At 38.6% G+C, this 27839-nt stretch overlaps 1 protein-coding gene across 12 annotated transcripts in view; it reads left to right on the top strand.

Annotated features, from left to right (window-relative positions):
• The window catches only part of PLCL2 (phospholipase C like 2), a 200891-nt gene that overhangs the window by 125726 nt on the left and 47326 nt on the right, over positions 1–27839 (top strand). For all 12 annotated transcript variants that reach the window (XM_002814024.6, XM_054552546.2, XM_054552548.2 and 9 more), the window contains one exon: positions 27337–27412. In XM_002814024.6, the coding sequence (XP_002814070.2) occupies positions 27337–27412 (76 nt within the window). The remainder of the gene's footprint in view (positions 1–27336; positions 27413–27839) is intronic.

Below are 27839 nucleotides of genomic sequence, written 5' to 3'. Positions count from 1 at the left end.
GAGAATTTATTGGGTGAAGGACACCCATTTCAAGTGTATGATGTAGTTGAAGCTGTCATTGACTCTTCAACCTATCACGGTTAAGGGTGGTGTTGGACATTGCCCTCCCAGATGGGCCAGGCTGTCTTCCAGTACTATTTAGAGTACTTGGGGGTGAGTACCTCACCTGCTACCTCCTCCACTCCAAAAGCACAAGCTAAGACCGTGAAACTCTAGGTTTCTTCTGATGTAGCTTGCTGTGCTCAAGGACGAAACAGGATCGGCATCATAAACCTAAACAGAAATATTTTTGACTGTTTCATAAGTTGTCTGAAAGCTGTAATTCAGAGGGATTTATGCATTTCAAGGGAAAGAAAAAAGATGTTGGGCCAGCACTTCTCAATTGTGACTACTTTGTAGGTTTCTTAGGATGTTAATAAATATCACATAGGGGAAGGGTTTCATAGGATGTTAGTAAATATCACATGGAGGGAAAGTTCCTTGATTAAATAATTTTGGGAAATACTAGTTTGAACAAAAGTAATCAGATATCTTTACTGCAGGATTTCTTAGAACCTTTTATTTGCTATCACCATGAGTTCCAAGATAGTGATAGAGTATTTCCAGTTTCACAAATTGACTTCACCATTGGAATACTATTTCTAAAAACAAAGATTCTGAAGAATATATTTTGGAAAATGCTTCTGCAGTCTTTGGATGAATAAGTCTAGAAGTACAAGTCAGAAGAATGCAGTGTTTTAAACAGCTTATGAGTTCATTACCTTAAAAAAAGTGATATTTGCGCATTTCGTAGATTCCTATGAAGTAGTCACACATTGTAGTGGGGGCTGTTTCCTTCTTAGCATTCATGGTAACCTTAAGAGACACCAGGAACTGAATATTGGACACTGAAAGCGAACTACATAGAGTGGCATCCTCCTGCAGAGAGGAGGGAGGCCAGGGTCGGGTGTCTGATGAGCCTCAGGTGCTGAGTGCCACTGTGCTGAGTGCCAAAGGGGGCCACAAAGACTCATATGAACAGTCCCATCCTCGGGGAGCCATCAAGTCCACCAGGAGAGAAAGTGAGGCTGGGGACCAACATCAACACAGGAAGCATGCTGAGATTCCTTTGGTGGGGAAGTGGAAAAAGGGGTAAAAATGGAAAAGTCTGAAGATCTTTTACATGCTATGACCCAGACTGCCTAGATAGTTCTTGACTTAAGTTTTATGAGACAAAGCCAAAAAAAGTAGCTGATATTTATAAATGCTTTTTAAGTATAAGCCACAAATAAAATCACATACCTGTTTCATTGACCAAAATCTAATATGATTTACCCCCAAGACATTTCCTTGATTTCTGTGACAGTCATACAGTGAAGTTTCTTCATGGCAAGCTTTTTAACAGGGACTTCTTGAGAGTGGGGTGGTAGTCCCCCATGGAGGTGATAACAGCATAACAGGGCAGGCCAAGTTCAGGGGCTGATTTCTGCTCTATCAGGAGTGTGTGATCATAGCTGGTTTCTCATGGTCTATGTTAAAAATCCTTATGGCCACCGGCAACCTTTATGGCACTCACAGCAATATTCGGCTCAGGAATGGCTCATTGCTCCTTGGTTCCCTGCCACTTCCTCTTGGACTGGTAGATGCTAGCACTTAATATGTAACTCTTATTTGCATCTAACTGTATCATTATATTGTTATACATTTGACAAGACAGAATATGCTAGCTTGCTGAAAATTTTTAAATTATAAAATTACTCTTTTATAATGTACAATTGAAATAGCTGTGCAGCCTTATACCGCCTAATTTATCGATATGTTCTGTTAATTCCATCTGATAAAATAAGCTAATAAAATATTTAAAATTAAATTTAAATTATGGCTGCAGCAATGTTATAACTCTTGTAATATTTTACAGTTCTTTTTAGTGACTTAATGGTTTCTTACCTTGTGACAATTTATTAAAGCTGGGCAGAATAGATTAAATATTGATGGGAAATGTACTAAAGGTCTCGGACAGCCCGTAACTCTAAATAAGCTCTTTGTTTTTGTAATGTTATGTTGAGCTTGACCCAAAATTAACCTTAGAAATAAGATCTTATTTCATTCTGTTGACTTCCCATGTATAATGTGTGGAGGCGAATGAGAAGTAAAGGCAAATTGAGAAACTCCTCCAGAACTCCTGTGTCATGGCCAGTCTACATGCCTAAAGTGTGTCTTCCTGTGAGGACAGTGCCATGGTACCTCCTAAAATGTACAGATGTGTATTTATGCTATCAAGATTGTGATTACTTTTCAATATGATTAATAGAGTTTAATGAACTCTAGTAATGAAATAGTATTTCAGAAGTGTGCCAGTTTATTTGTGAAAACGGAGAATGCAGATCGTTGTCCTAATGGCTGCCGTGATTACTACCAACAAACAGGCCTTGAAAACTGCCAGAATTGTGCCTTTACAGGACTTGTGGTGCTCTCGTGGCGCCTGTGGTGGGGTGAGCCTGGGACCTAGCTCAAGAAGGCAGGTATCAGAGCCATTCAGGAGTGGAGAAGAAGAGAAATTCACACACCTCCTTAGACTAGGCAGATTAAGGGAGTTTTGGTAGGAACTGGACTGGGATGGAAAGTGGGAATGACCCTATTAGCAGTGCTGGAGTCAGAGACGTGAGTGTGGGATAGAAGGCACCTGCTGAACTTGTGCCTGGAGGCCTGGGGCACACAGATGACCCTTCTTCCTCCCGATGGTGAGCAAGGGCCCTAGAGTCCTCTCCCGCTAGAACCTAGAGCACGAAAGCTGCACATAGCAACCCTAGGTAGGGAAATTGTAGCAGGGCTGGAAGGGGGCCTCATGCAAATGGAGGCTTACAGGGCCTTTAAATGAGGTATCTTTGTCCCCTTAGGCTCAGTGTCCTTAAGTACTTCATCTCATGATTTAGGGGCTCAACTTGTGAGGGCTCATCTTCCTCGAGTCAGCTTGTCCTGTCTGCCTCTCTTAATGGAAGTGACCCTTGAGTCCCTTTTTTCATACCTATCTACTTCTTTTCAACAGATGGGGGCTGGGCTCCATTATTAAGTCATGTGGTTGGGCTTTTTCCCACAACCCCTTATTTATTGCATTGGACAGCATATATTATTATATCATACATCATGACTGTAAAGTCAGAGGGTCAAACTTTTGAACCAAATAATTGATTTGCTTTAAAGATGTCATGTTTGGTTGTTTTGAAGTGGCATATAATAGAAATTTAATTGGTTTATTTCAATAAAACAGATACAAAATAAGTTACTGCATTTTTGGTGATGAATTCAACACCCATTTATAAGCTCTTAGCACATGCACTGCTCACTCATCAACAACAAGTATTTATTGAGTGCCTACTGTGTACCAGTGACTATTCTAGGCAACATGAGGTAATATAAAGATGAAAAAGACTTTTTTTTTCCCTTGAGGAGCTTATAATTTAGTTGAAGAGATGCTGTAGTATGTTTATAGATAACTGATAAGATGATAGACATAGATGGTAAATAGATATTTTAAAATATGTAAATGAATTATTTGAATCTTCAAAGGAGAGAATGGTTAGTTTCAGGTTCAGAGATTAGGAAGACTTCAGTGAAACATCGGCCTTGAACTAGACCTGTAAGAGTGAGTTGGAATTCAACTGGTAAAGAGGAGGCTATCGCAAGATGAGTTCATAGGGTGAAACATGCTCACAGGTGAAATATGCTCAAGCACATATTCTGGGAAATCCAGGTTTGGACTGTAACAAATAGTAGGGAGTCCTTGCACATTTTTGAGCAAAGGGCTAAGCTCAGAATTAGGCATTATGGACTCTGGGAGGCTTAGAGTGAAATAGAACTCAGAGACCACCTATTGAGCACTTTCATTTTGCACATGAGAAAATGGAAACCCTGTAGCACAACAAATTAATGGCAGAACCGGGGTTGGCACCCAAGTGGTGTCTCTGTCCAATTTTTTTCTGCAATCCAGATCAGAAAAATTAACTGTGTAGAATGTGTAGATGAATGATCAATATAGCAATAAAGCCCAAGTAACTGTAATAATAATAATATACAGTTATTCATGTGGGGCTCTTGAAGTCACAGGCACCTTATTTTTTGTTCTTGTGCCCCATAAAGGTAGAAAATTCTTCATTTTGCTTTACTTAACATATATTAAAAGGCAGATTTAATGCACTTAAAATAAAACTGTAATCAGTAGATCAAATTCCACTCAAAGAAATTCGATCATAAATGTCTGAACACATTGTTTATAATTTCAGAAAACAAAAGTTTAAATATTTTTCTTAAAATATATATAAATGAGCTTGAGTACACCCACTATTGACAATCAAGATCAAGATTGAGCTTGTTCGCTCATGTAATTAAGGGCTGGTAAGAGAAAATAAGGAATATGTAACCTGAGTTTAAGAGATTCTAGTGAATATCTGGATACTCTTCATAGTACACAGTGTTCTTAAGAATGGATTTGCACTGGCATTTCGGTGCATCTCCCCTACCCCATCAATATAAGTGATCTAATTCATCATCTTTTTAAACTGAAGTGACTTTTACTATCCTTTTTATGTTGAGAGTGATAATTCCATTCTCTAGCTATCTTTATTAGATGCAGATTTACCACCTGTTTTAAACTTGAATGTTTAAAATTGTTATGAGACCTGTCCTAACTTATAGAGACCAAGGAGTCAACATTCTTCCTCTATAGAGAGAAAACATTGAAAATTTAAATATTTTGTGACATATTACATAAAAAGAAAGTTCATTTCTAAAGTTTGTTGTTAATTTTGCTGCAGTTTTTCTGTCATGGACTATGCTTTAGTCATTGTAATTAAATTGAAGTCGTAGAGAGGAAAAAGGAGAGAAGAGGAAAAAAATAAAGAAAATGAAGCCTATCTCTCTCTTACAGGCAGTACGCTGGTTCATATACACTGCAAATGGGCAGCCCCCACCTGTTCAGAGATTGTACATGAATTCATTCTTGTCATTGCAGTTCCATTCTCTATACTTTCCCTTTGAAATTAATTTTTTCAGTCATTTTTTTTTGCAACTTCACAAAACTCTTGATTTTAATTGCCTTCAGGTTTAATTAAGAAAGCATACTCTGAGGAATCCATTTCCCCAGTAAAGAATAGTACTTTTTAAAGGGAGGAACAAGATGCTTTGTCTGGGAGGATATTATTTGCTCTCTATGAGTGTTTTTATATAAGTTGCTGAGTAGTCTCTTCTAACACATGACTTTAAATATTTCTTAAATAAAACAAGGTTATTTAAATAAAATATGTGAAATGAAGGTTTTTTTCCTTACACAGAAATGTTGGCAGTTGACATGCAGCATCATGAACATTCTGGGTTAAGTTGTTGGTATGGTGTCATATACTTTTTCTTGTTACTTCTTAATTCAGTGAAGAGATAAATCACACTTCATAATTAATGGAGTCTGCTGCTGGTTTGGACCAAGCCAGAGATGATCTGTAATAAGGTTACTATTGATCCCCATCTCCTTTGTGGCTTCTTTTATCACTCTCCTGCCTCAGTCATTAAAAGCTTCTTTTAATTAGAGGTGTCGGCACTACCAACTTTTATAACTGTAGAAAAAAGACCAGATAGAATATTGTGCTTTGGGATAAGAATAAGCTAAAAATGAATGAAAGAAGGAAGGGAGGGTGGCAGGGAGATTTGGGAAAGGTAGATGCATCCTACAGAGTGATGATTTGAAACCCAAAGGCTATTTTTAATTTGATGACTGGAGAGGTCCAGCCAATGTTTCCAAAATCAGTTTCTCTGAAATCATCAAAACCATTTATGAGCCATTTTGTAATGGTTCAAGTTACCAAGCCAATGGAAGGGAAAATAAATGTTTAAACAATACAGTGTGCTGGTAGCATCACATGTATCATCAGATGAGAAGTACCAGGCCGCCACACAGTAATCAGGAGCTGGGAGACTGGGAAATCTTTGGGAGATTGTGCTTCAAGCATGTAAGTAGCAGTAATTGTAAGATTTTCCTTCTGATCCAGTTTTCTAGCTTAACATGTCTCCACAGAAACCCCTGAGGAACACATATTTTAAAGTATTCTTACACACACACACACACACACCCCAGATACTAAGCAAGGAACAGTTGAGGAAAGAGTAGCACTTTGGGGGATGGCAGTCCGCTTGAAAGAGACTTCATCACATAGCATCACAGAGCAGCTTTTATCCATTAAGTTTGATATCCAGCTCTAAACTCTCTGGGAGGATGACTTTAATAGAGTTCAACATGTTGTCAGATGGTGTCCTCAGACAAGAAATGATAAATGCTATTAAGCAAGCCACTATGTCATCTGACATACTAACAGTCTGATTTAAAATTGCCAAGTAAGCAAGGAAACAAGAGCTGGGGTGCCATCCAGCCCTATTGGTGAATAAGAAATGGGACCTGGCTGTTAGCATCACTTCAGTTCCTAGATAGATTTCATTTGAGCCATCACCACCTAGAGAACTGTTAGGGGGCAATGGTTTAGGGCCATGTATTTGATAGGGTCTCCATGGTTTTACTTTTCTGTTTAGAGCATTTTTATTGTCTTTTAAAGGGGCAAAGGCAGATTGCTTATTTTTCAAACACTTTATTTCTCCGAATCTGGTAGAAAATATGAATATATCTGAAACCCAAAGCTCAAGAAAAGTTAGGGAACTTCTTTGTAAACCTATGCTTTATGCAAAAGAATACTACTACATTTTTTATAAAACTAAGATATTCAAAGTACTGTAGTCTTTTTTCTTCCTATGCAAAAGTAGAGGAGTTACTTCCTATGTTCCCATCAAATTCCACATCGAATATTGGATTTTGCTCATGTATAATTTCTTCAAGGCTTATTTTTGATACTTTTTCGATAGTTTCTCTGTGTTTCTGCAGTGGCTGAAGGTGCCTCCTAAGTTCTTTGCTAAGTTCTTCTCTCTGTCAAGGACCCTTACAGGAAATTTAAAAAAAGAAAGAAAAGGATTTTATATATCTTTAAAATTGTGTTGGTGCTCTGGAGATAATATACATAGTTCTTTTGGTCAACTGGCAGTTTCCAAAGCTGTGAGGAAGCACTTAGCTTCCTTACCCCCATTTATTCAGTAAACTTTTTGTCATTACTAGACTTTGAATAAATAAACTTTAATTGAGTGGAGGAGGCAATGCTGGCTGAGTTCCCATTTCTGTGGCCCTAATTCTAGTTGAGCCTTTCATCACCTTATGCTGTATGGCAGAGTTTGAGTTCAAACTTTATACTCATCCCAGGTGAAAAAATGTAACTTTCTTACCTCTCTTATGAGGGAGGTAGATGTCCCTGGATTTTAATTCTGTTGGTAAACTTCATATATTGCATTCATTACATTATTCATTTTGGACTGTAAATGCTCAGCTCTTTAGGTAAAATGCTCAGTCTCTCTGACTTTCTCTCTTTCCCCCTCTTCCTTCACAAAGTGGCCACTGGTTGCCTGGAGAGGGTGTGGTTGCAAAGCCTTCTTTTTGTGTTCTTGGCAAAGAATATCTAAACATCTAAAGCCACCATCCTCTCCTCCACTTTCTATTCACCTTGAGGTGAGTACATAGTGGGGGGATTTCCCAGCTCCAACATGAGTCACTCAATACTGCAAGAGGCAGTATTTCCTCCTCTCTCTTCTCTCTGTCAAGAAAGCTGCAAGAGCCAGCTCCTTTCCTCCTGCCTCAGAGCTGCAATTCCCTTGGCTCAACCTTTGTATTTGGAAGGAAGTCTCCTCCACCTTAGGGGATAACACTCTGTGATCTACGGGTTGTTTCTCCATGACATGGTTTGGCTGTGTCCCCACCCAAATCTCAACTTGAATTGTATCTCCCAGAATTCCCATGTGTTGTGGGAGATACAACTTGAATTGTATCTCCCAGGGGGAGGTAGTTGAATCATGGGGGGCCAGTCTTTCCTGTGCTATTCTTGCGATAGCGAAGAAGTCTCGTGAGATCTGATGGGTTTATCAGGGATTTCCACTTTGCTTCTTTCTTATTCTCTCTTGCCACCACCATGTAAGAAATGCCTTTCACCTTCTGCCATGATTGTGAGACCTCCCTAGCGATGTGGAACTGTAAGTCAAATTAATCCTCCTTTTCTTCCCAGTCTCGGGTATGTCTTTATCAGCAGCATAAAAACAGACTAATACACTCGATATGTCAAAATAATTTAGAACAGTTTGATAAATCCTGATTTTCAAGTCTATCATTTTGGTGGGAACCTGAGCAAAAATCTAATTTGACCTTTAAAACTGAGAAATGTCTCTGTGTTCATAAGATAGTTGCTGCTCATCCAAGCTCTGAAACTTGTCATTTGAATAGGTGGAAAGCTCCAGGGAAAACATGATTCATAAACTATGGCAGCATCTGTGAAAAGAAATAACTTATTGACACTATCCCCATCACACTTCCGAGACTGCTGAAGCCACCCAGCCTGCAGCCTTTCCCTCTCTGCTGCAGTTCATCCTCTGGTTTGCCTTAAAGACATTCTTCCTGAAATATATCACTCAGAGAAAGGCCTAGGTATTTCTGGGAGGGTCCAAGAGGTAGAGTTAGAAGTATGATGTGATAACTTCAAGAACTAAGCCAGCTGGAAGGATTATATTATGATCATCAAGAACAGTGGAGCCAAATTGCTCTGTTACCTTGACTATTTTTGTTAGGTGAATAACATTTTTTCTTAGAGCATCCTGGAAAAGTGGCATCCCTTTGGTTGTTGAGATTGATGAAGAATTTGAGTTAAGCCTAATAATTGCCAAGAGAGAGAAAAAGGAGGGTGAAGCGTGAGAGGAATAACTTTAAGAACATACACTTCATGTCTATTTTCTTCTAGCAATTGAATCTTTCCAGCATCAAGATTTTTTATTTACTGTTGAAACGTGCATCAAACACTACTGGCAATCGTATAAAGCCCTTTTTAAAAAAAGTTTTTATAGCATCTAGGATCTGTGCAATATCTTAAATTGTGTAATTATTTTTGTAGTATTCACAGAATAGTATTGTCTCTACATTCAGTTTTGTGGATTGTGATTGTCCTCTTTGTGGAAATTCAAACAGAAAAGCAATGATCAAAGAAACAAAGAGCTTAATTGGCTTTCCATGTGTGGTAATTTGTATGTCTTTATGCAGTTTGTGAGTTCCAAATCTTTTCAGATTGACGACAATGAAGACTAGCTGACCTAGAACATGTGACTCATAGCTCATTAATGCATTCAGCCTGCTTCTCCCTTTGAGTTGGGAGCCTCCTGCTGCCTATTACGTGGGACCCAGAGGAGAGCCATGTTGTTCCTTGATCCTTCAATCTGTGCTGTGGGCACAGAGGCAGCTGTGCCAGCTTGTGATGGCTACTTTGAAAGAAAAACAGATGTGTTCATCTTCATCCATATGTTTATGGAGACTAGTGATAGAAACCTGGGCGCTTCATGAGTGTGGGCTCCATTTGAAACCCCAAGTACTCCTTGAGCCACACCCTGTTGGAGGGCACGGGACACACACCTTTACTGTCGAATTTAATTAGTTGTCCTAATGGTGGCAACTTCTGACCAGGTAGGATGATGTGAAGCCTGTCGTGGTTCTTCACTGCACCTGTGAATGAAGGTGGAACATATTCAGGTTAGAGTTTAGAAAGTGTGTAAGTTGCAGTGATAATATAATTTTATTGTTTAGAATCTTTATGTTCTTGATATCCTTCCTTGGCTCTATAAATGCAAGATCCATTCATCAGGAATTAACTCAATCTATTGCCACTCATTCTTATGTAGTTTAGAGAGGTATATAGTTTTTTATTTAGAAATTTGTCAGTGTTACATGTCCAGTGGAGTTGAGTTGGGAAGACTGAAGTTATATCAGACACTTAAATCAAATTGTTAGTGGTGAGACATGGGTTTGTTTGTAAGTGCCATGATGAGCTGCTCTGTATTTGTGGACATGAGCTTTTGGGATGTACAATCACATTTTATAAGAAAAAATGGAATAATTTGGATGGAATATACTTTATAAAATGAAGCTATTGAAATAACCAGTTTATATGAGAAATCAGATATTTCAGAATTGTTTTGTAAATGTGATTGTTGACACCTACTTGGGCCACCTTCTGGCAGTAAGGTGTGCTAATTTCTGACCCGTTTTTCTGTCTGTTGTGTCCATGGTCATGACCTGGAAAAAAATTCTAAGGTGTTTCTTCACAAGCTTTTGAATAATGAGGCAGTGATTTTTCTCCACAGCTGATGTATTTCTGTAAATAACATTTGACATTTCATAAGCTTTGAAGCTCATATTTTGTTGTTATGTTACATTTGACCTCATGTTCATAAGAGATACAATTCAGCATTGCCTCTCATTTTCACATGAGTGGGAAGACTCACCGTCACCTTCACACCTTCACCAAACCTCTCAGAGAAGCGCACGTGTCTGGAGGGTGAGTCCCTTCTGCACAGTAACTGCTCTGTCAGTGGGGACTATGGGAACTGTCACTCGTTAGTTTATTTAACAGCTCCTGTTTTTCATTCTCTTCACTTCTATTCCCCCAGATTGCTGTGAAATAATTAATGCCACTCACCCCACCAAAATAACCACTTTTAATACCAGTAAGCTGATTTTACTACCAGACGAATTTATCAGGAATAAAAATAGCATTTAATAATGGTTTTAAGCCTTTTCTAACTTAATTAGGGCATTTAAAATTCTGAGCCATAAGAAAATTACTCTCACACAGTGGGTGGACAATATGATGTGTTAAGAGTTAAGTTTAACTCTACAAGCTTAATTACCAATTAGTTTAAAACTAACATGTTAAGTGGTTTAAAACATTTGTTTCCCTACCACATTAGTATTAGTCAGATCTTTAGGGCTAAATGTTAGGGATTTTTATATGGAGATTTTATATGAGATTATTCATCTACCTACAGAAATATTTAATTCAGGTATTTCCTTTGAAATCAATGTTGATCATTCTAGTTTTCTTTGTAATTATATTCTGACACTAGAGAGACATCAGATGGAGCCATACCGTCATTTATGTAATTCTGCGGCATGAAATAACTTTAGCTTTTAAATCACTTATCTGGAACAGATTAGTCACGCTGTAATCCCAGCACTTTGGGAGGCTGAGGCAGACTTAATCGAGGAGTTTGAGACCAGCCTGGCCAACATGGTGAAACCCCATCTCTACTAAAATTACACAAATTAGCCAGACATGATGGTACATGCATTTAGTCCCAGCTACTAAGGAGGCTGAGGTGGGAGGATCACTTGAACCCAGGAGGCAGAGGTTGCAGTGAGCTGAGATCACACCACTACATTCCAGCCTGGGTGACAGACTGAGACCCTGTCTCAAAAAATAAATAAATAAATAGATCATTTATCTTGTATAAAAAAAAAAAACAAAATAAATTCTATCTTTGTGAATAGAAACAGCTATTTAATTATTTAGCTAATATAACTGGGATGGTACGAATTTTAAGCTGTTTTCCTAAAACTAAGCCCTGTCTTTATTGTTAAACGTTAGAATTCTCCATAGCCAAAATTTTTTGGCCAACATATATCATAATATGTGTTTATTCTTTTAAAATACCAACTACACTTGATTTTTCATGTTCTTTCCTAAAAAGTGCATGTCGCATATCAAACTATATTATTTCAAGTACTTTTAGTCCAGTTTTACCAAGTGATGCATCATGTAACATTTTAGAGCAGGAGCTGAGAAACACATGTTTTTGTATAGTCTGAAAGCTGAGAATGGTTTTTACATTTTTAATTGATTGGAAAAATAAAAAAATAATATCTTGGGATATGAAAGTCATATGAACTTCAAATTTTGCTCTCCATAAATGAAGTGTTTTTGGAGCACAACCACCTCCATTAATTACTATCAATGACTGCTTTCTCACTACAGTGGCAAAATTGAGTAGGGTAGTTGCGACAGAAACTAAGCCTAAGCCTAGCAGCCTACAATGTTTACTGTCTGGCTCTGTACAGAACAAATTTGCCAACACTTCCAAAAGTGGATTGGGTAAAAGTCCTTAGGGTATTTTGATACAGTGATTTTCAAAGTCACCTTTGCCAACCTAAATTATGACTTTCTCTCTCTTTCTTTTCTCTTTTTCCTTTCTTTCTTTTCTTCCTTCCTTTCCTTTAAAATGTACTCACTACATTTTGAGTTTTGATCCCTAAGAATGGGATTCTAATTGTTAACCTGGAGGAAGGAGGAGACTGTTACCGTTGCCTTAGCACTCCTCTTCTGGAAAAAGCAATGAGCCCAAATGTGGTCCTACTAATTGTTACGGTCAGAAACCTAAAGAAACAAGAGGTGGAAACTAAAAGAGGAAAGAGCCAGTGGAAATTGGAAATTAACCTTTGCTCTGATTTTTATAGTGCTCGTGAGGCAAACATGCTATGTCAGTGGGAAATGGTGACAATCCACCTGAGCTGTGTGCTATAACTCAATAACATTTGTAACTAATTTAACCTCACACATATTTAGTGTTTATGTATGAACATGGTTGTGCTGCTTGGTAATGAGGCATTAAAAATGAGCCAGTCCAAGAATTGAGTTTAAATAGTACTCCTTCTCTCAGCCAAATCAAGCATTTCTTGCTAAGGGGCTGAAGGCCTGGGTGGAGAGAAGGGAATTGGGTAGAGTTAGTGAGCAGCTCTACATCGTCTCTGAAAACCCCTCGTTTCCTCTCACCCTTTCCTAAGGCAAGGAGGAGGACTTTCTCTCAAACTGTAAAATCCAGGCTGTGCTAACCACACTCAGTTTAAAGGAAGGGATTATAAAAGTGCTGGAGGTGGAGACTAATCCCATGAAACCCTCTCCCACCCAAGGAATGGGAAAGATGCTCTGAAGCCTCTGTGGATTCCCACACCTTACTGTTGTTTATGCTATTCACCTCCTTCTTACACTCATCACGACTTACAATTATATATTCGTTAGCTTGATCCTTTTTTTTTTTTCTTTTTCTTTTTTTTTTTTTTTTTTGAGACAGGGTTTCACTCCTGTCACCCAGGCTGGATTGCAGTGACGAACTCTTGACTCACTGCAGCCTCTGCCTCCTGGGCTCAAACAATTCTCCTGCCTCAGCCTCCTGAGTAGTTGGGACTACAGGCTCGCACCAGCATGCCCGGCTCATTTTGTTGTTTTGTTTTTTTGCAGAGGTGGAGTTTTGCCATGTTGCTCAGGCCGGTCTTGAACTTCTGAGCTCAAACAATCCACTCACCTCGGCCTCCCAAAGTGCTGGGAATTCCTTTTTTAAAAGTACCTCTCTTCCTCTCCCTGAAATCTGAGCTCCAGGATAACAGGGCCCATGTGTCCTATTCAACATTGTGTTCTCAGCACTGACAGCAGAGCCTGGCACACAGCAGGTACTCAAAATCCATTTTTGGTGAATGAATGAAAATAACCTTGATCTCCAGGACACAGATATCAGGTGCCCTTCTTACCCTACATGTCTTTCCCATAAGTCCCTGTATTCCCCGAACTTGATTTTTATTTCCATGTACACAAAATGCCTCGGGGCATGGGGAGCAGAGGGTGGAGTGGCTGCTCTTCCAGTCTTAGGTCTGTATGGAAGCACTCACATTCTAAGGCAGTGAGGGCTGGCTTTGCTGGTCCAAGAAGAGGAGGATGCCTGAGGTGCTTGGACAGCTCCAGATGCTTGTAGGGAGAGAGGGACCAGAGGCAGGAGAGACCAGTCCTGAGAAGGAAGATCTGAGCATCCCACCTCCTGGATCTTTCACCTCTTGCTCAGACCCTAGATGTCTCCCCAGCTTTTATCAGAAGATCCTTTATCCTATCTGAAATTCCCTCCTTAAAGATTCATATGCCCTTAAAAAAAAAACAACTATATAGAAGAGCTTAGTGCAGAAGAGAGGAGGAGGAAAATGTGAGAGCCCCTAGTTGTTCACCTGGCTACTATAGGAGAGAAACCTGGTTCAGTTAAGCTGCCTGAGGTGGGAACATCCCTCATATGTGTACAGTGTTTTATGATTTTTTCCCAAGCATGCTCATAAATCAATTGTTACATGAGCTAATAGTCAGAGGCTGTGGTGTACAATGATCTTAGCACATGGACTGGGGTCACACGAGAAAAGAGAAGCCTTGGGTAGGGATAGGCTCCATTTGAGCTGAGCAGAGAAATTCTTGAAAGCCAGATAGCCACTTTCCCCCAGCTGCTACAGGCCCCCACTCTCCAAAACCTACTGACCCTGCTGAGTGAGCCAAACCACATCTCCCAGGGAAGAAAGCCTTGGCTCCCCTTCCCCTCAACCACACACAGCATCCACCAGCTCCAGCTCCACCTTGGGAAATCCTTGTCTTCATCCTTATCTCACCTGCCACCATGAGCTGGCTCCCAGAGCAACAGAAGATATGCCCTGGCATGTTTTGCAAAGGGCACATCTTAATAAGAACAGTGGTGTATTCACAGGCCACCCAGGTAGGTATGCATGGAGTGTGAACACATATGCACAAGACTGCACCCTAGGAAGTAGATGAGCCCCTGCTAATGAGCTAGCTCCTGCACTAGTGCTTACTTGTGTGACTGGGGGCAAGGCTGTTTCTCTCATTTTTTTAAGAAATGGGGTCTTGCTATGTTACCCAGGCTGGTCTTGAACTCCTGGCTTTAAGCGATCCTCCAACCTCAACCTCCTAAAGTGCCGGGATTACAGGTGTGAGCCACTGTGCCCAGCCCAGGCCCATTTTTTAAACTCTACAATGGGCATTAGATCACAACCTCAAAGGATTATAAGAGTATATACCTGTAAATAGCCTAGAACATAATAAATATTCAATAAATCATAGTCATTATGATTGTCATTATTAGTTTTCAAAGGCTGGATGCATATAGCTCCTGAAGCTTGAAGATCTTTGTGTGAGTTTATTTTAACATCACTCCAAATTCCAGAGCAGCATTTGTCATGCCCCACTTTGTTATTTATACAGAGCATGGTTACTCCATTTCATAAAGTCAGGTTTAAAGTTCAAAATGAAAAGCAAAAGGTAAGTTCTCCCATCATCTTGCTAAGCAAGTTGTCTCTCTGCTCTGAAAGGGAAGATACCAGAACATGTGAGTTGTGTGGTCAACATCAGGAAGAACGCCACGCCTGGGTTTATACAGTAAATACTCTAGTAGCTGCTCAGATGCATTCTTCCAGCTCTGTTATTCCTAGAGAACTGTGGACACTGCTGTGTTTAAAAAAAGTATTGCTTTTCATTACAGAGAAGTCTTCAATTGCTTTCCTCTTTTAACGAACGTCTATACTTAGTTATCACAGACTTGAGAGAAACTAATGATACTTTACAGTAAGACTATGATTAAATTACCTTCTGTTAATTAGGAGTTTCTAAATCACCTTCATCCCCTTGGAGAAAGACTTGATGTAAATAGGCAGTAATAAAAGTGGTACTATGTTTAATTCAAATTGTATCTTTTTAAATTTAATTAATTTAGTAGTAATAGTTTTAAATGAGCATGTCAGAACTAAAGGGTCCTTAGTGACTTGAAAGAGTTAATGTAGCATCCAGAAGTTTCTAATGTACTCTTCAGAAGTAGCTTGCTCACTGAATAATTGAGTTTAACCAGCTCAAGTTCCCCTTTCCTCCCACGGGAATGATTCAGAGCAGGTTTTGAACCATTCTCATAGTTTTTTGGAGACACTACCCTCCATTCAGGGTGTAGCCTCTGAACTCACTATCTTTAACATTTCCAAGACCAAGGGAGAGGCAGTGAGGCCCTGGGCCCTCTTTCCAGGCACTTACTAGAGAGTAAGCCAGCAAAGTGGCTGTGGGCTACATCCTCACTGGACTGCACCTGGCTGCTCACAGCACCTGTTGAAAGTTCCTTCTAAGTTGCTAAATCCCTTCATCTACCCACATCCCTTCCTTCTTTCATGTCTGTAGAGAATACTTGAGCACAAGGCACACATAAATTTCATGCTGTCTGGGATGGGATAAGGATGTCGTGTAAGCACATCATTAATGTAGCTTAGAAAAGCTGAAAAGTGGCTGGGAGAGGATGGGGTTTGTGTGTGTGTACATCCTTGAGGTGACCATGTGCAAAGCAATTTATCATGTGCTGTAAAGTAGATTGTTTAATGTGAGACTATTGTATAAGGCTTCCCACAGTAATCATGTACAAAATGATGTATAGCATACCAAGTTCTCCCCTAACAAGACTTCTGGTCATGTAAGGTTGGTAATAAACTAGATAAGTAAAAGGATTATTATCATTTAAATGCATGTGGACTTACTGTGTGCATGCTCTTCATGTAGAAAAGCATAGCATAATAAATTACCACATAAACTGGTAGAAATTATTATATAACTTTTCTGGATAGTTTTATAATTGCAGCAGAGTTCCTTTGCAGGGTAGTTTAGGTTCTGTTTTGTTGCTCAATTTTCACCTTTTTTTTTTTTTTTTTTGCTTTTCCTATGAATATCATATTTTTCAGGACCAGAAACTACAAGATCAAATTCAAAACTCCTTCCATTTTTTGAAATTCTATTTATTTCGTGAAATAAGGTTAAATAACTTACATTTCTTAACTTAAAGTTTTGGTTAAAAACTAAAATTTAAAATTTAGAAATTTTAAATATTTTCCAAAAATTTAGAGTAGGATAAGTATTTAAAGTATATTCATTGACTTCATAACCAATCTTTTGGTACAACTGGAACCCCTCCAGTGACCTTTTCAAACTATTGCCTCTGGTCTATTTAAATGTATTGGGGACCACATGGAGACTTCTGGTAATGCTAAATCTCAATCTAGAAATAGTAGTGAATGCCTTTTAAATCTAAGTTTGGTTGTGACTTTATGGCTCATTCACTTGTCTGCATAAAAATAAAAATTTCTTACCTGATATAAAAGCACAGTTTTTGGTGACATAAACCACCCTAGTGCAGTCATTGTTTTGATTCCCCTAAGCTCTGCCTCTGTGATTTTGTCGATTTTTTTTCTTTTAATCCTGTAGATGTGCGTTTTTATTTTTTGCCCACTATCCTCTTTGTGCTGTTTTTCCTTATCTTGGCTCCTTTTTCCTCACATCCCAGCCTAACAAATGTGTATTACTAAGGACTTCTAGTGGCTAATGTGGGAAGTGCCTCTCAGAAATACCCACAACTGTAAACAGTAGGTCCATGCAGTGCGCATTGGACACACAGCACCTGTGGAAAGTAGGAACCAAAGGCAATAAACTGGTTCTTTTAACTACATGATATTATTTATTTCATGAATGTTAGGCTGAATCCAAATAGTTATTGAGTGAATGCAGGAGACACCCATATTATACTTGTATATGATAAGCATATGCCTGTATCTTATGTTTGTATGGTGATTACATTCAGAAACTGCACTTAAAGTTTAACCTGTGAAATATGGCCCCCTTCTAAGTGTGTGAATATGATTATATATTAATTTAGGCTGAGAAGTGATAGAGACATTAATTGTGTTAGAGGAGGCTTTTTATAATTTGAAAATTCAACTAGATACCTACAGATAAGATGGGATGTTATTTTATAGGATTTTATCTGAAATGTAGTACATAAGAGGTTCAGACTGTATCAGGGTTTAGATAAAAGTTATGTAACAGGAAAGACACATTGATCCCTTAGGTACTACCCTAGCTCTGAAGTGAGCTTTATGAAAAGTTAGAGTATATTGGAAAAAGTTAGAGAATAGTTAGCTTCCTACACGTGGACCCTGGGTCACTCTTAATTCATAATTCATTCCAGATTTATATAGCATTTGGCGTCTGTTCTCTGGCAAGAAATGATCATTAAAATAGTTGAATACAGTGTTCAGGCAGACTTATATGACGCCAAAACCATGCTTTGAATGTGGCAGAAACTGAGAGTTTAACTTAGACTTCAAATAAAATTGCATAGAAGAATTTTGTAAACAAATTTTTTGGAAATATTTTGAAGTATTCTCCCTTCTATAGTAAGTTCTACTACAAATACTTGTTTTGAAAATTCAAACTTGCTTGAATGCAGTTTATATGTTAGGCAACAATTTGAGCATACCAAAAATTTTGCATTTGCGTGTGCACAATTTTGTGTGAACTGAAATTACACACACACCCCTCAGACATCCACCATATTCTTCAATTCACAAAATGTGTTATGAGCTGCACCCTCTACATCTTGTGTTACAATTTTCCGTTAGATTTCAGATCACCCTCCTTCCACTACTTCACAGTGACTCACAAGCTGCAACTTTTCCAACACCCACTTCCACCAGCAACCTTCAGGTCTTTTTCAAGGTTAAGTGCCATGTTTATTGTAGTATTTTTTCATTCTTTAACCATTTAACATATGCAGAACTGTGATATTGTTTTTATTTGATGTCTTTTTTTATGTGTCACTGCAAAATTTTTTAGTGTTGTGCCCCTAACCCACTTTCCTTATAAGCCCTGTGGTTTTTATTGCACAATTTTGTATAGTGAGGTGAGTTTTAGGATTGCAGAACTGTCATACTGCAGTTACAGCAGGTCCTTGAATAATGTCATTTCGTTCAGCATCATTTCGTTATAACACTGAAGAGGAAAAAATAATTGATTCCCAGCTGGGGCCACTTGTATGGAGTTTGCGGGTTCTCCCCACGTCTGTGTAGGTTTCCTCCAGGTACACCAGTTTCCTCCCACATACCAAAGATGTGAACTTCAGATGAGTTGGACAATCTTCAGGGTCTCAGTGTGAGTGAGTGTGGATGTGTGTGTGAGTGTGCCCTGCGATGGGATGGCATCCTGTCCAGGGTGGGTTCCCCCTTATACCCTGACCTGCTGGGATGGGCTCTGGCCACCTTTGATCTGGAATAAGTGGGTTGGAAAATGAATAAATAAATGAATGAATGAATATAAGTTATTGGGAAATAAAAATTTATCAGGTATTTGACAATCATCCAAATGCACGGCAATATTTGTTAACTGTTTGTGAGCTGTGTGGTAGTAGGAGGTTCCTCTGAAAATTTTCATTTTGCAAACGTTTGTTGATTTAATACACCACCACTATGACTACTGTCACGAATTCACCACCAATTGAGTAAATAATGATCTTACTTGTTTTCATTAATCTTTCTTAAATGTATGTATAGTTCACATTTATTTCAGCATTTAAAATTAGAAGTGTTTTGATCTTTATTGAGAAGTTTGATGACGTTTTTGTGACCAGAAATACGCTGTGGAAACTTAACCCTTGTTTATATCAGTTAGCCTAGGGTAAAATTGGTTTCACTGTACCTTGTTCACTGAAAGTCACAGTTTCCAAGAACCTGTCCATGTTAAGAGAAGACTTAATGTATATTCTCCACAGTTACTGAAGATCACCAAATGACCAGATCCGCAGCTTCCAATACTGTGGACTCACTCTCTTTCCAGCCCCTCTCTCTGTACATGTCTGTAAATGTTTAGCATCCTTGTTCTTTTCCTGCCCTCTGACCACTCTTGCACCTGTCATACTAGTTATTATTCTCTCTGCTTATTCCAGTGATTCTGGAGCATCATGCAATGTTCATTCATCTTTAAAATTCCTCCCTCAGAAATGTAGACATTCTTTCATCTCAGCTACTACCTCTGTGCAGAAAAGTTTCAATTATTCAGTGCCAGAACCAAGCTGTCACATAATTTCCGGTTGCTACTCAAGATTCTTAGACTTCCCTACTGTAACCACCAGTTCAATTCAACTAAGCTGGAAGTTCACATCCTAAATGCGTTAACATACTTAAAGGAACTGTAAAGCACTCTATAACTATGGGGTGTGTAACATGTTTAGTTGTAAACTGTAAAGCACTCTGTAACTGTGGAGTGTGTAACATGTTTAGTTGTAAACTGTAAAGCACTCTATAATTGTAAGGTGTGTTAACAATTTTTCTTATCCTGACCAGTTTTCCTCTCTTATCTTGGCTCTTCCTTCTGTGCCCACAGCAAATCAGCCTTGGAGTCCTCCTCCATGTAATATCTTCATGTCATCCTTTCTTTCCCAGCCCCTCTGCTGCCTCTCATGTCTCTCATATAGCAGTGGCCCCCACCTGCTTCCTGTTCCCGCTTTTGTGCCCCCATCTCCCATTTCTTCCTTCACACTGATGCTTATTCATGGTTCTGAAATTTTACTTTGTTCATAACACCTCTGCTTAAAATTGTCAAGGGTTTATGATTAAATTCAAACTCTACAGTGTAGAAGTTCATATCTTATCCAATCTGGCCCTCACTCCTTTTCTATCCATGTTTCCTTACATTCTCTAATACGAGTTGAGATGCCTAGAAAGCTTAACAATATTTTACATGATTTCAAGTCCTGGCCTTCCGCATCATGCCTGCAGCGGGGTCCTTTGTGTGGCAGCACCCAAATATGCTCCTCTGTATGTTTGTTAACAGTTGAGTAGTGCTTTTTGTCAAGCACATCTCAGGTTCTTTCTATAACTTTCTTTTATATAGGGTTTTTTCCCCCTATAATTTGCGTAGTGGAAGATGTGGTAGTGGAAATGAAGTTTCATAAGAAACCTAGGACAAGTTACTCTGGAAACGGTTTGTTATTTAGAAAGTGTTTTCATAGTGACCTTGCTGGAAGGGAGGATGACCACAGCTCTTAATGATATGGCAGACCTCGGCCCCTGGATGGGCACCAGCTCTCTGTCCTCCCCACAGTGGACTGCAGCCACAATGCTCCCCCCATGTGAGATGGAAAGGGGAGCTGGGTTTAATTGTAGCGCACAGCTGGCCAAAGACCTCTACAGCAATAATCTTTCAGTATTTCAATTTAAATTTGTGACTTGTATTATGTTCAAGTATTTAAAAGTACGTTGTATTTTCCAACAATAACTTTATAAATGGTGCCTCTTCCATTAGTTCAACTTTGTAACATTTTTCTGTACTTGGAAGCTTTAGTAAAGGAAAAACTTACCTCTGGATTTCAGTTGAGAAGTCTCAAATCCCGATGTTTTAGAATCAAACTAAAATTCTTCACCCACACAGTAATAATTATTTTGAAGTGTTAAAAAGAGAGATTATATTGTTAACTCAGAGAGGTGTTTCTTTCAAGGTGCAGAAAAAAGCACCAAAGCTTACAAATTCCCAAGGGCATCTTGATCTTACTTTCTGTCCCATTCACAGCATTAGTGAACTAACTGGCTTTGCAGGGCCAAACAGCACAAGGCTGACCACCCACCAGGGACGTTGAGCTTTAAGAGGCTGTTTTAGTCCATTTTGTGCTGTTGAAACAGAATATCACAGCCTGGGCAATTTATAAAAACTGAAATTTATTTTCTCACAGTTATGGAGGCTGAGAAGTCCAAAATCAAGGCTCAGTATCTGGTGAGGGTCTTTTGAGTGGCTCCTCACGTGGTGGGAGACAGACGGGCATGCTAGCTGAACGCTGTGTGAAACCTCTTTTATAAGGACCTTAATCCCATTGACTAGGGAGAAGCCATCATGGCTTCATCACCTTTTAAAGGCCCTGCCTGTTAATACGATCACATTGACAATACTTGAATTTTGAAGGGGACACATTTAAAGCATAACAGAGGCTGCCATTCAGAAAATTCTGACTAGATGGGAAAAAATTACTTTGGATTGAACTAGTTCCTATTTTCTGAAAACCTTATCCATGATAACATTTGCTGTTCTGTATTCATCCCTGGAGTCCAGAGAAGCAAGTCCTGCTTTGGTCCAGTCCTCCCACCGTCATCCTGAGCCTGGTGGTGCCTGAAGCCACATCTTGCCACCTGGGCGTTTACTGGTCCACTGAGGCCTATCATGGATCTCCAAGGTGGTCATGGCAGTTTGCGGGCATTCAGTGGTTAGGGCCAGGTGTATACTGCGTCATTTTTGTAAGTCCATTGGCATGTTTGAGAATGATAATCTTTACATTTTTTGAGTTTGGAAAGATAATTCCCTGTTATGTGTCAAGTAATCATAGAATCCGTGTGAAAGAACAAAGTTTTTTTACTGTCTAGCCTTTTTCTTTTATAGCAACTTTAGGACTTCTCAGACTTTGTAACTTCATTAGAAACAGCTACAGCAGAAGATGCAGTAGCCACATCTGTGTTGAGTAGGACAGGCAAAGAAAGGAGTTTAGAGGTTGGGATTTTCTATCTGAAACTGAGATTCAAAACAAGATAAAGGGGAAAAAAATCTAGAATTCAGAAGATGTTATTACTAAAATTTCTTTCACCCAAGTATTTAAAATTATTGACAAACTACTTTTATAATTATTAACAAAATCTGTGTTCTTAAGATGAAGGGCGATTCAGTGAATTGTCTGAAATCAGACATAGGGTCCTTATATAAAACCACAGACTTGCTTATTCTGAAAATGGAATTTTCCTAGTTGATAAGCAAGTTTCGAAACAAGAATATGAAGGAGCAGTCTATAGAAATCTAGTAATATATAATATATAATAATAACCCTTCTCATAGCTGTATCTATAAACAGAGAAGTTTACACTAACATGGGAGTTACTTTCAAAACATAGCACTCTGATGAAAGGCATATCTGGTTTCTTTCCTGCTTAATAAAATATAAATTTTAATTTTTACTTTGCCTTTAGTTGAAATTTCCTGCTTTTCATCTGCTCAAATTCTACATTAAAATCTTATATTAGAGGTGATCAAATTTATGAAATAGATTTCTAGGCTATGTTACATTCATAGATTTTCCAAACACTTTAGTTCCAGAAATGTAGGAGGTACTGGTAACAGGCCAGTGATATAAAATCCATTAGCAACAACTATATAAAAGCATCTTGCCCTAGAAAAAAACAATATAGGCATCCATGTGGCGAGTTACTCAGGCTGGCAGCAGGGTGTCTGATTGCTGTGCCAAGACTTACACCTGTGTGTTTATAGGGGCTTGATAAAATTCATGCATCTGCATTAATGCAAATAATGCTTATATAATTAACCACTCTACTTGGCCTTGCATTCTAGTGACATATCAGTGTAATATACACAGAGAAAACAAGACAAAGTAGTTTTTTCCTTTGGCTCATGCATCGATATTACTACCCACACATCTGCTTTTGTCTAATCTGAGATGCTTATTCTAGTAGTTTCACATTAAATATAAATTATTTATTATTTATAATGAATTGTAAAATAGAGCCAAGTAATTTATTGCTGTCATTTTAAAATGTTTTCTCAAAGTGCTTTATAGAAACATTGTTCTAAAAAACAACTTTGGGTCAATGTTAGTAGCTGAGATGATATTACTATATTGTGTGTAGCACCTTTTAGGAGTTAGAAAATTTCCTCTGCTTTTGTGCTTTCTTCGGATTGGAACGGCCTTTCCTCTTCTCTTGTGCAATTGCCACTCATGTGTCAAGACTTATAATGGTTTTGTGGGAAAAGCAGAGGCTTCAAGACCAAACAGAATACCAGTTTCATGACTTACTAATTACAGTTATTTTACCTATAATACCAGATTACCTTGAAAGGTTGCTTACGTTTCAGGTAGGTCTTCAGTGTTCACATGTGTAAAACTAACCTCATAATTACTCACCTCACATGGATAATGAGATCAGTAAATAAAATAGAAAGCACCAAGTACATACTGATGCAGAGATGTTGAATTACTTTCATCTTGATTCATTCAACCAACACTTGTACTATTTATAATCACAGCTTGTTATAAAGTAGCAGACCCAGACAGAAAGTGGCCCCTGCTAGATCAGCTGGTGGCCCCATGTTGCCTCTGCTGCACCCTCAGTGCCATGTGCACTACATTCAATCATAATTGATGGCAGAATGAAAGGGAAACATCAGCCTGCTGAGTAGGGGCCTGAAGGCCCATCGCCTAACCTGTCCTCTAAGCCTGCTGGACTCTTCACCTGGTGTTGCTATAGGAGCCCACAGTCCTGAGAGCTTCCTTAAGAGCACCTAGAGGAGCTCTTAGACTCAAAGAGAATTTATGCAATAGTGCAAAAGTTGAAGATTAATAGATGCCTGTTAAGAACAAGAACTATAAACTGTTAACCATACATTAATTTAATTATAAATATGTACCCCAAAACTATAAAAAGATACTTCCTTCTCAAGGAAGTAGTACAAATATTTGATAACAGATGTGACAACATGAATCATCTCTGCTGAGGTCTGGATATGTTTTCTGCCTGCCTTGTCTAAGCTTTGCTCATTGTTTACTAAGGGCCTACCTTCTTCTAGGCTGGTTCCCTCTGGAATTCCCCTCTAATACAGTCTGCAAATGCCTCCTGCTGTTTACTTTCAAACCTAGGAGGAATGGCTTCTCACTATTTGTGTTCTCCACCCTGATGTATTAGTCATCTTCATATTTTATATACTACTCATGAATGGGGGGACGATATTCACTGTCATTATCAGGAGAGGAACTTCCTATATTGAAATCTAAGCCACAAGTGGATCCTTCTGTGGGTGTCAACAGGGATACCATTACACTACAAGTGCTTCACCGTTAAATATCCTGCCAAAGGGCTGTAACTTCAGAATGTTGAATGTTATCACATCCAATAGCTCACAGGTTACAATAGCAATCCCACCTTTTTAGTTATTCTTTGTGCATCTGTTTTATTTCTGTACTATAGTCCCAGTGCAGCAATTGTTCTTTTTTATATATATATACTTTAAGTTCTAGGGTACATGTGCTTCATACTCAGCCCTTAGCTCAGGGTCCCACACATAGAGGGCCTCAGTAAACGATTGTCCCAAGAATAAACAAATGATCCTCCAAGTGTTACAGAGTTTAGGAGGTAGATGAGCTTCTATATCTGGAGTCTTGAGATGGATGTGCATTTATTCAGCCTTACGTATATTTTATAGCTGGAAGGTGCATAATTATTTATCCTTTGGTGATACTTAAACTGGAAGATGATTCTAAGAATAATAATGCAACTTGTTTCTCTGAGCTTCATCACACCCAGCTTTTCAAGTGGAACTAAAATTAGTAATGAGTATTGGAAACATTGCCAGTGAACATATGAAAGGAGGGCATTCAGCTAATTTGGGGCTACCAGAAAATGCTCTGCCAGGCATCCTGGATAAATGGGGAGTCAGCCGTGACAGCTGCCACTTGCAAGTGTCTTCATTGTGCCAGTCGCTCCTCACGCATCCTTTCATTTAATCCTCACATTATGAGGTGTAATGTCTTTAATAAGCTTATTTTATGGGTAGGATATTAGGGTTATGAGGTTAAATATCTTGTCCTAGATGACAAAGCTAATGAGTAATAGAACCAGGATTGGAACCCATGTAAATCTTTGCTCTTTCTGCTGCTACACCACTCCCAAGATGAGTTTCTCATCTGCATATGTGAGCCTCTGCTTAATGCTGCTGTTTTGTTCTCCTCCACTCGTTCTGCTTTTGCTCCTGTCCTCATTTGTTTAATGACTGGGTTCATTTCCTTGATCATATATTTTTTTTCCTTCTCCTGTTTGAATGATGGGGGCACAGTTGGCCAGTTCTTTGATACAAAGCTGTAGCAATCACCATCCTTGCTTGAAGAAGTCCTTGCTTCTTTGTATCTCTCATTTGGCTTGACATCAAAGCTGAAAAAGGTTACTGATGACGGTATGAACCTTTTCAATATGGAAATTATGTAATGGTACAAACGACTTTATATCAGTATAATAAAGTTCTTAACGATTCATTTTTATTGCTGCCTGTTCAATATGTCAAGCTGTAAAATAGAATATTTTAATTTACAGGAATGACTCAGATCCTGAAGAATGAATGTGAAAATACTGAATTCCAAAGTGCAAACTCTGCCATAGGCTGTGGACTTTTTGAGGACAGGGGTTGTATCCTGTAGGTCAGGTATCCCTGGTTTCCACACAGGGGCTGCCTGCAGTAGACCCCAGCGATGACTAAAGATACGTTATGAAGGCATCAATAAATGCCTGCCTTGGCCTTTAAACTTTTGATCTTTACCATTTTTTTAGAACTGTGCAAGTTGATAAATACTATCTGACTAACCTTAAGAAGCTAGTACACTTTTTAAGAGACATGTTGGTTATATTTTAAATAAGTGTAACTTACCAAAATATGGTGGTTTTTGAATTATGCAAATAATCCAACCTACATATATTTAGTTACTATAAAATAATTACTATGGCAATTAGTGATAAATGCTATAAAGAAAAATAAGGCAGGCCAGGTGCAGTGGCTTATGCCTGTAATCCCAGCACTTGGGAGGCCGAGGTGGGAAGATCACTTCAGCCTAGGAGTGTAAGACCAGCCTGGGCAACATAGCAAGATCCCGTCTCTACAGAAAATTTTAAAAATTAGACAAGCATGGTGGCACACACCTGTAGTCCCAGCTACCTGGGAGATGGAGGCTGGAGGATTACTTGTGCCTAGGAGTTGGAGAGTGCACTGAGCTGTGATTGCACCACTGCACTCCAGCCTGGCTGACAGAACAGACCGTGTCTCTTAAAAAAATAAAAAGAAAAAAAAAAGAGGCAGAAATGAAAGGAATGGATGGGTGTTTATTACTTAAAATATGATGGTCATGTAAAATAGATGAGTAATATTATAATGCAAAATATTTGGATATTTAAATATAAATATGTTAAATTTATACTAAGGTAGATATCATAATTGTACCCATTTGAGCCATGAGACTTGTTTCTGGCTATCCCATTTCCTTTTCATAGTGATTTTAGAGCCAACAAGATTACTTCAGAGGGATCTTTTCCTAGCTTTTTGGTGAGTAAAATAATGGATCAGCTGTTCACTGATTCTTTCCCTTCTTCAAGCTTGGGCTGTTAAAACAAGCACATGCAAATTGGAACAAGAATTCAAATTTGAACATTTTAAAAACCATTAATAGGAACATAAAAATACTAGTTTTAGAGATACTATTAGTGATGAATGGTATCAAATAAATGCTATTTTTTAATTCTCATTGTATGTTTTAAACTGAATTTCAGATGAAGACATTTTGGCTGAAATGAGTGAAGTGTGTAGGTGTTGAAGTTTTCTATAAGATGAAGTTGAAAATTTTGTTAAAATGGATAACCAAAAATACAATTTAAAACTCAGATCAGATTTGCACGCATATTTGTAGCTTTTCACGCTAAAATGAACTCAGTTCAGTATATTAGCTCAGGGTTCAAGTGCAGTGTTGTACTAGCCTCACTGCACTTGGAAAGTAATACTATTCACATCTTGTTTTAATCATTATGTGGGGATGCGTGATTTTATCATTTTCACATGCACATTTGAAGTTGAGTAGTGGAAAGTCAGATAAAAAAGCATTTAATATCATCACATCAGCCTGTTTTAGGAGAAGAGCCTTGTGCATGAATGCAGGAGGGGATCTAGTTGTCAGGTGTAATCTCATGTCTGGATGTTCCCTTTGCAGATGATTCAGTCCCTCAAGGCGTTGATTGAAAATGCAGATGCTGTATATGAAAAGATCGTACATTGTCAGAAGGCAGGTAAGTGAAAGTTTGTTTCCTCTCTTTAAATGAAATTAATAGCATCATATACTTTGCCCCAAAGCTATTTCATTTTTTGGATGCTATATCAAGAAAATCAAATAAGAAAATTATTTTTCTACAGCTAAAGAAAATACCAATTCAGTGGTTCTCAGCCTTAGGTAACAAACTCACCTGAGGGGGCCATTCAAAATACATCAACATTGGTCTGAGGTGTGGGGCTGGGAATTAATAACTATTTTAAATTCCCAGGTGTTCGTAATGTACAGCCAAAATTGAGAAACTCTGCACTAATCTCTTCTTCAGTGTTAACTGTGTTGCCAAAGCTCCTGCTGGTCACCCGTGACTCTGGTACACAGTAGGATAGGTAAGGCTTGAGTAGAGGGAGAATGGCTTCTTGTAAAGGAGATAGATACCAGTTACAACC

Source organism: Pongo abelii, chromosome 2 (assembly GCF_028885655.2).
Source record: "Pongo abelii isolate AG06213 chromosome 2, NHGRI_mPonAbe1-v2.0_pri, whole genome shotgun sequence".
NCBI classification, from domain to species: domain Eukaryota; kingdom Metazoa; phylum Chordata; class Mammalia; order Primates; family Hominidae; genus Pongo; species Pongo abelii.
Note: the sequence above shows the minus strand (reverse complement) of the source record. Positions and strands in the feature narration are given on the sequence as shown.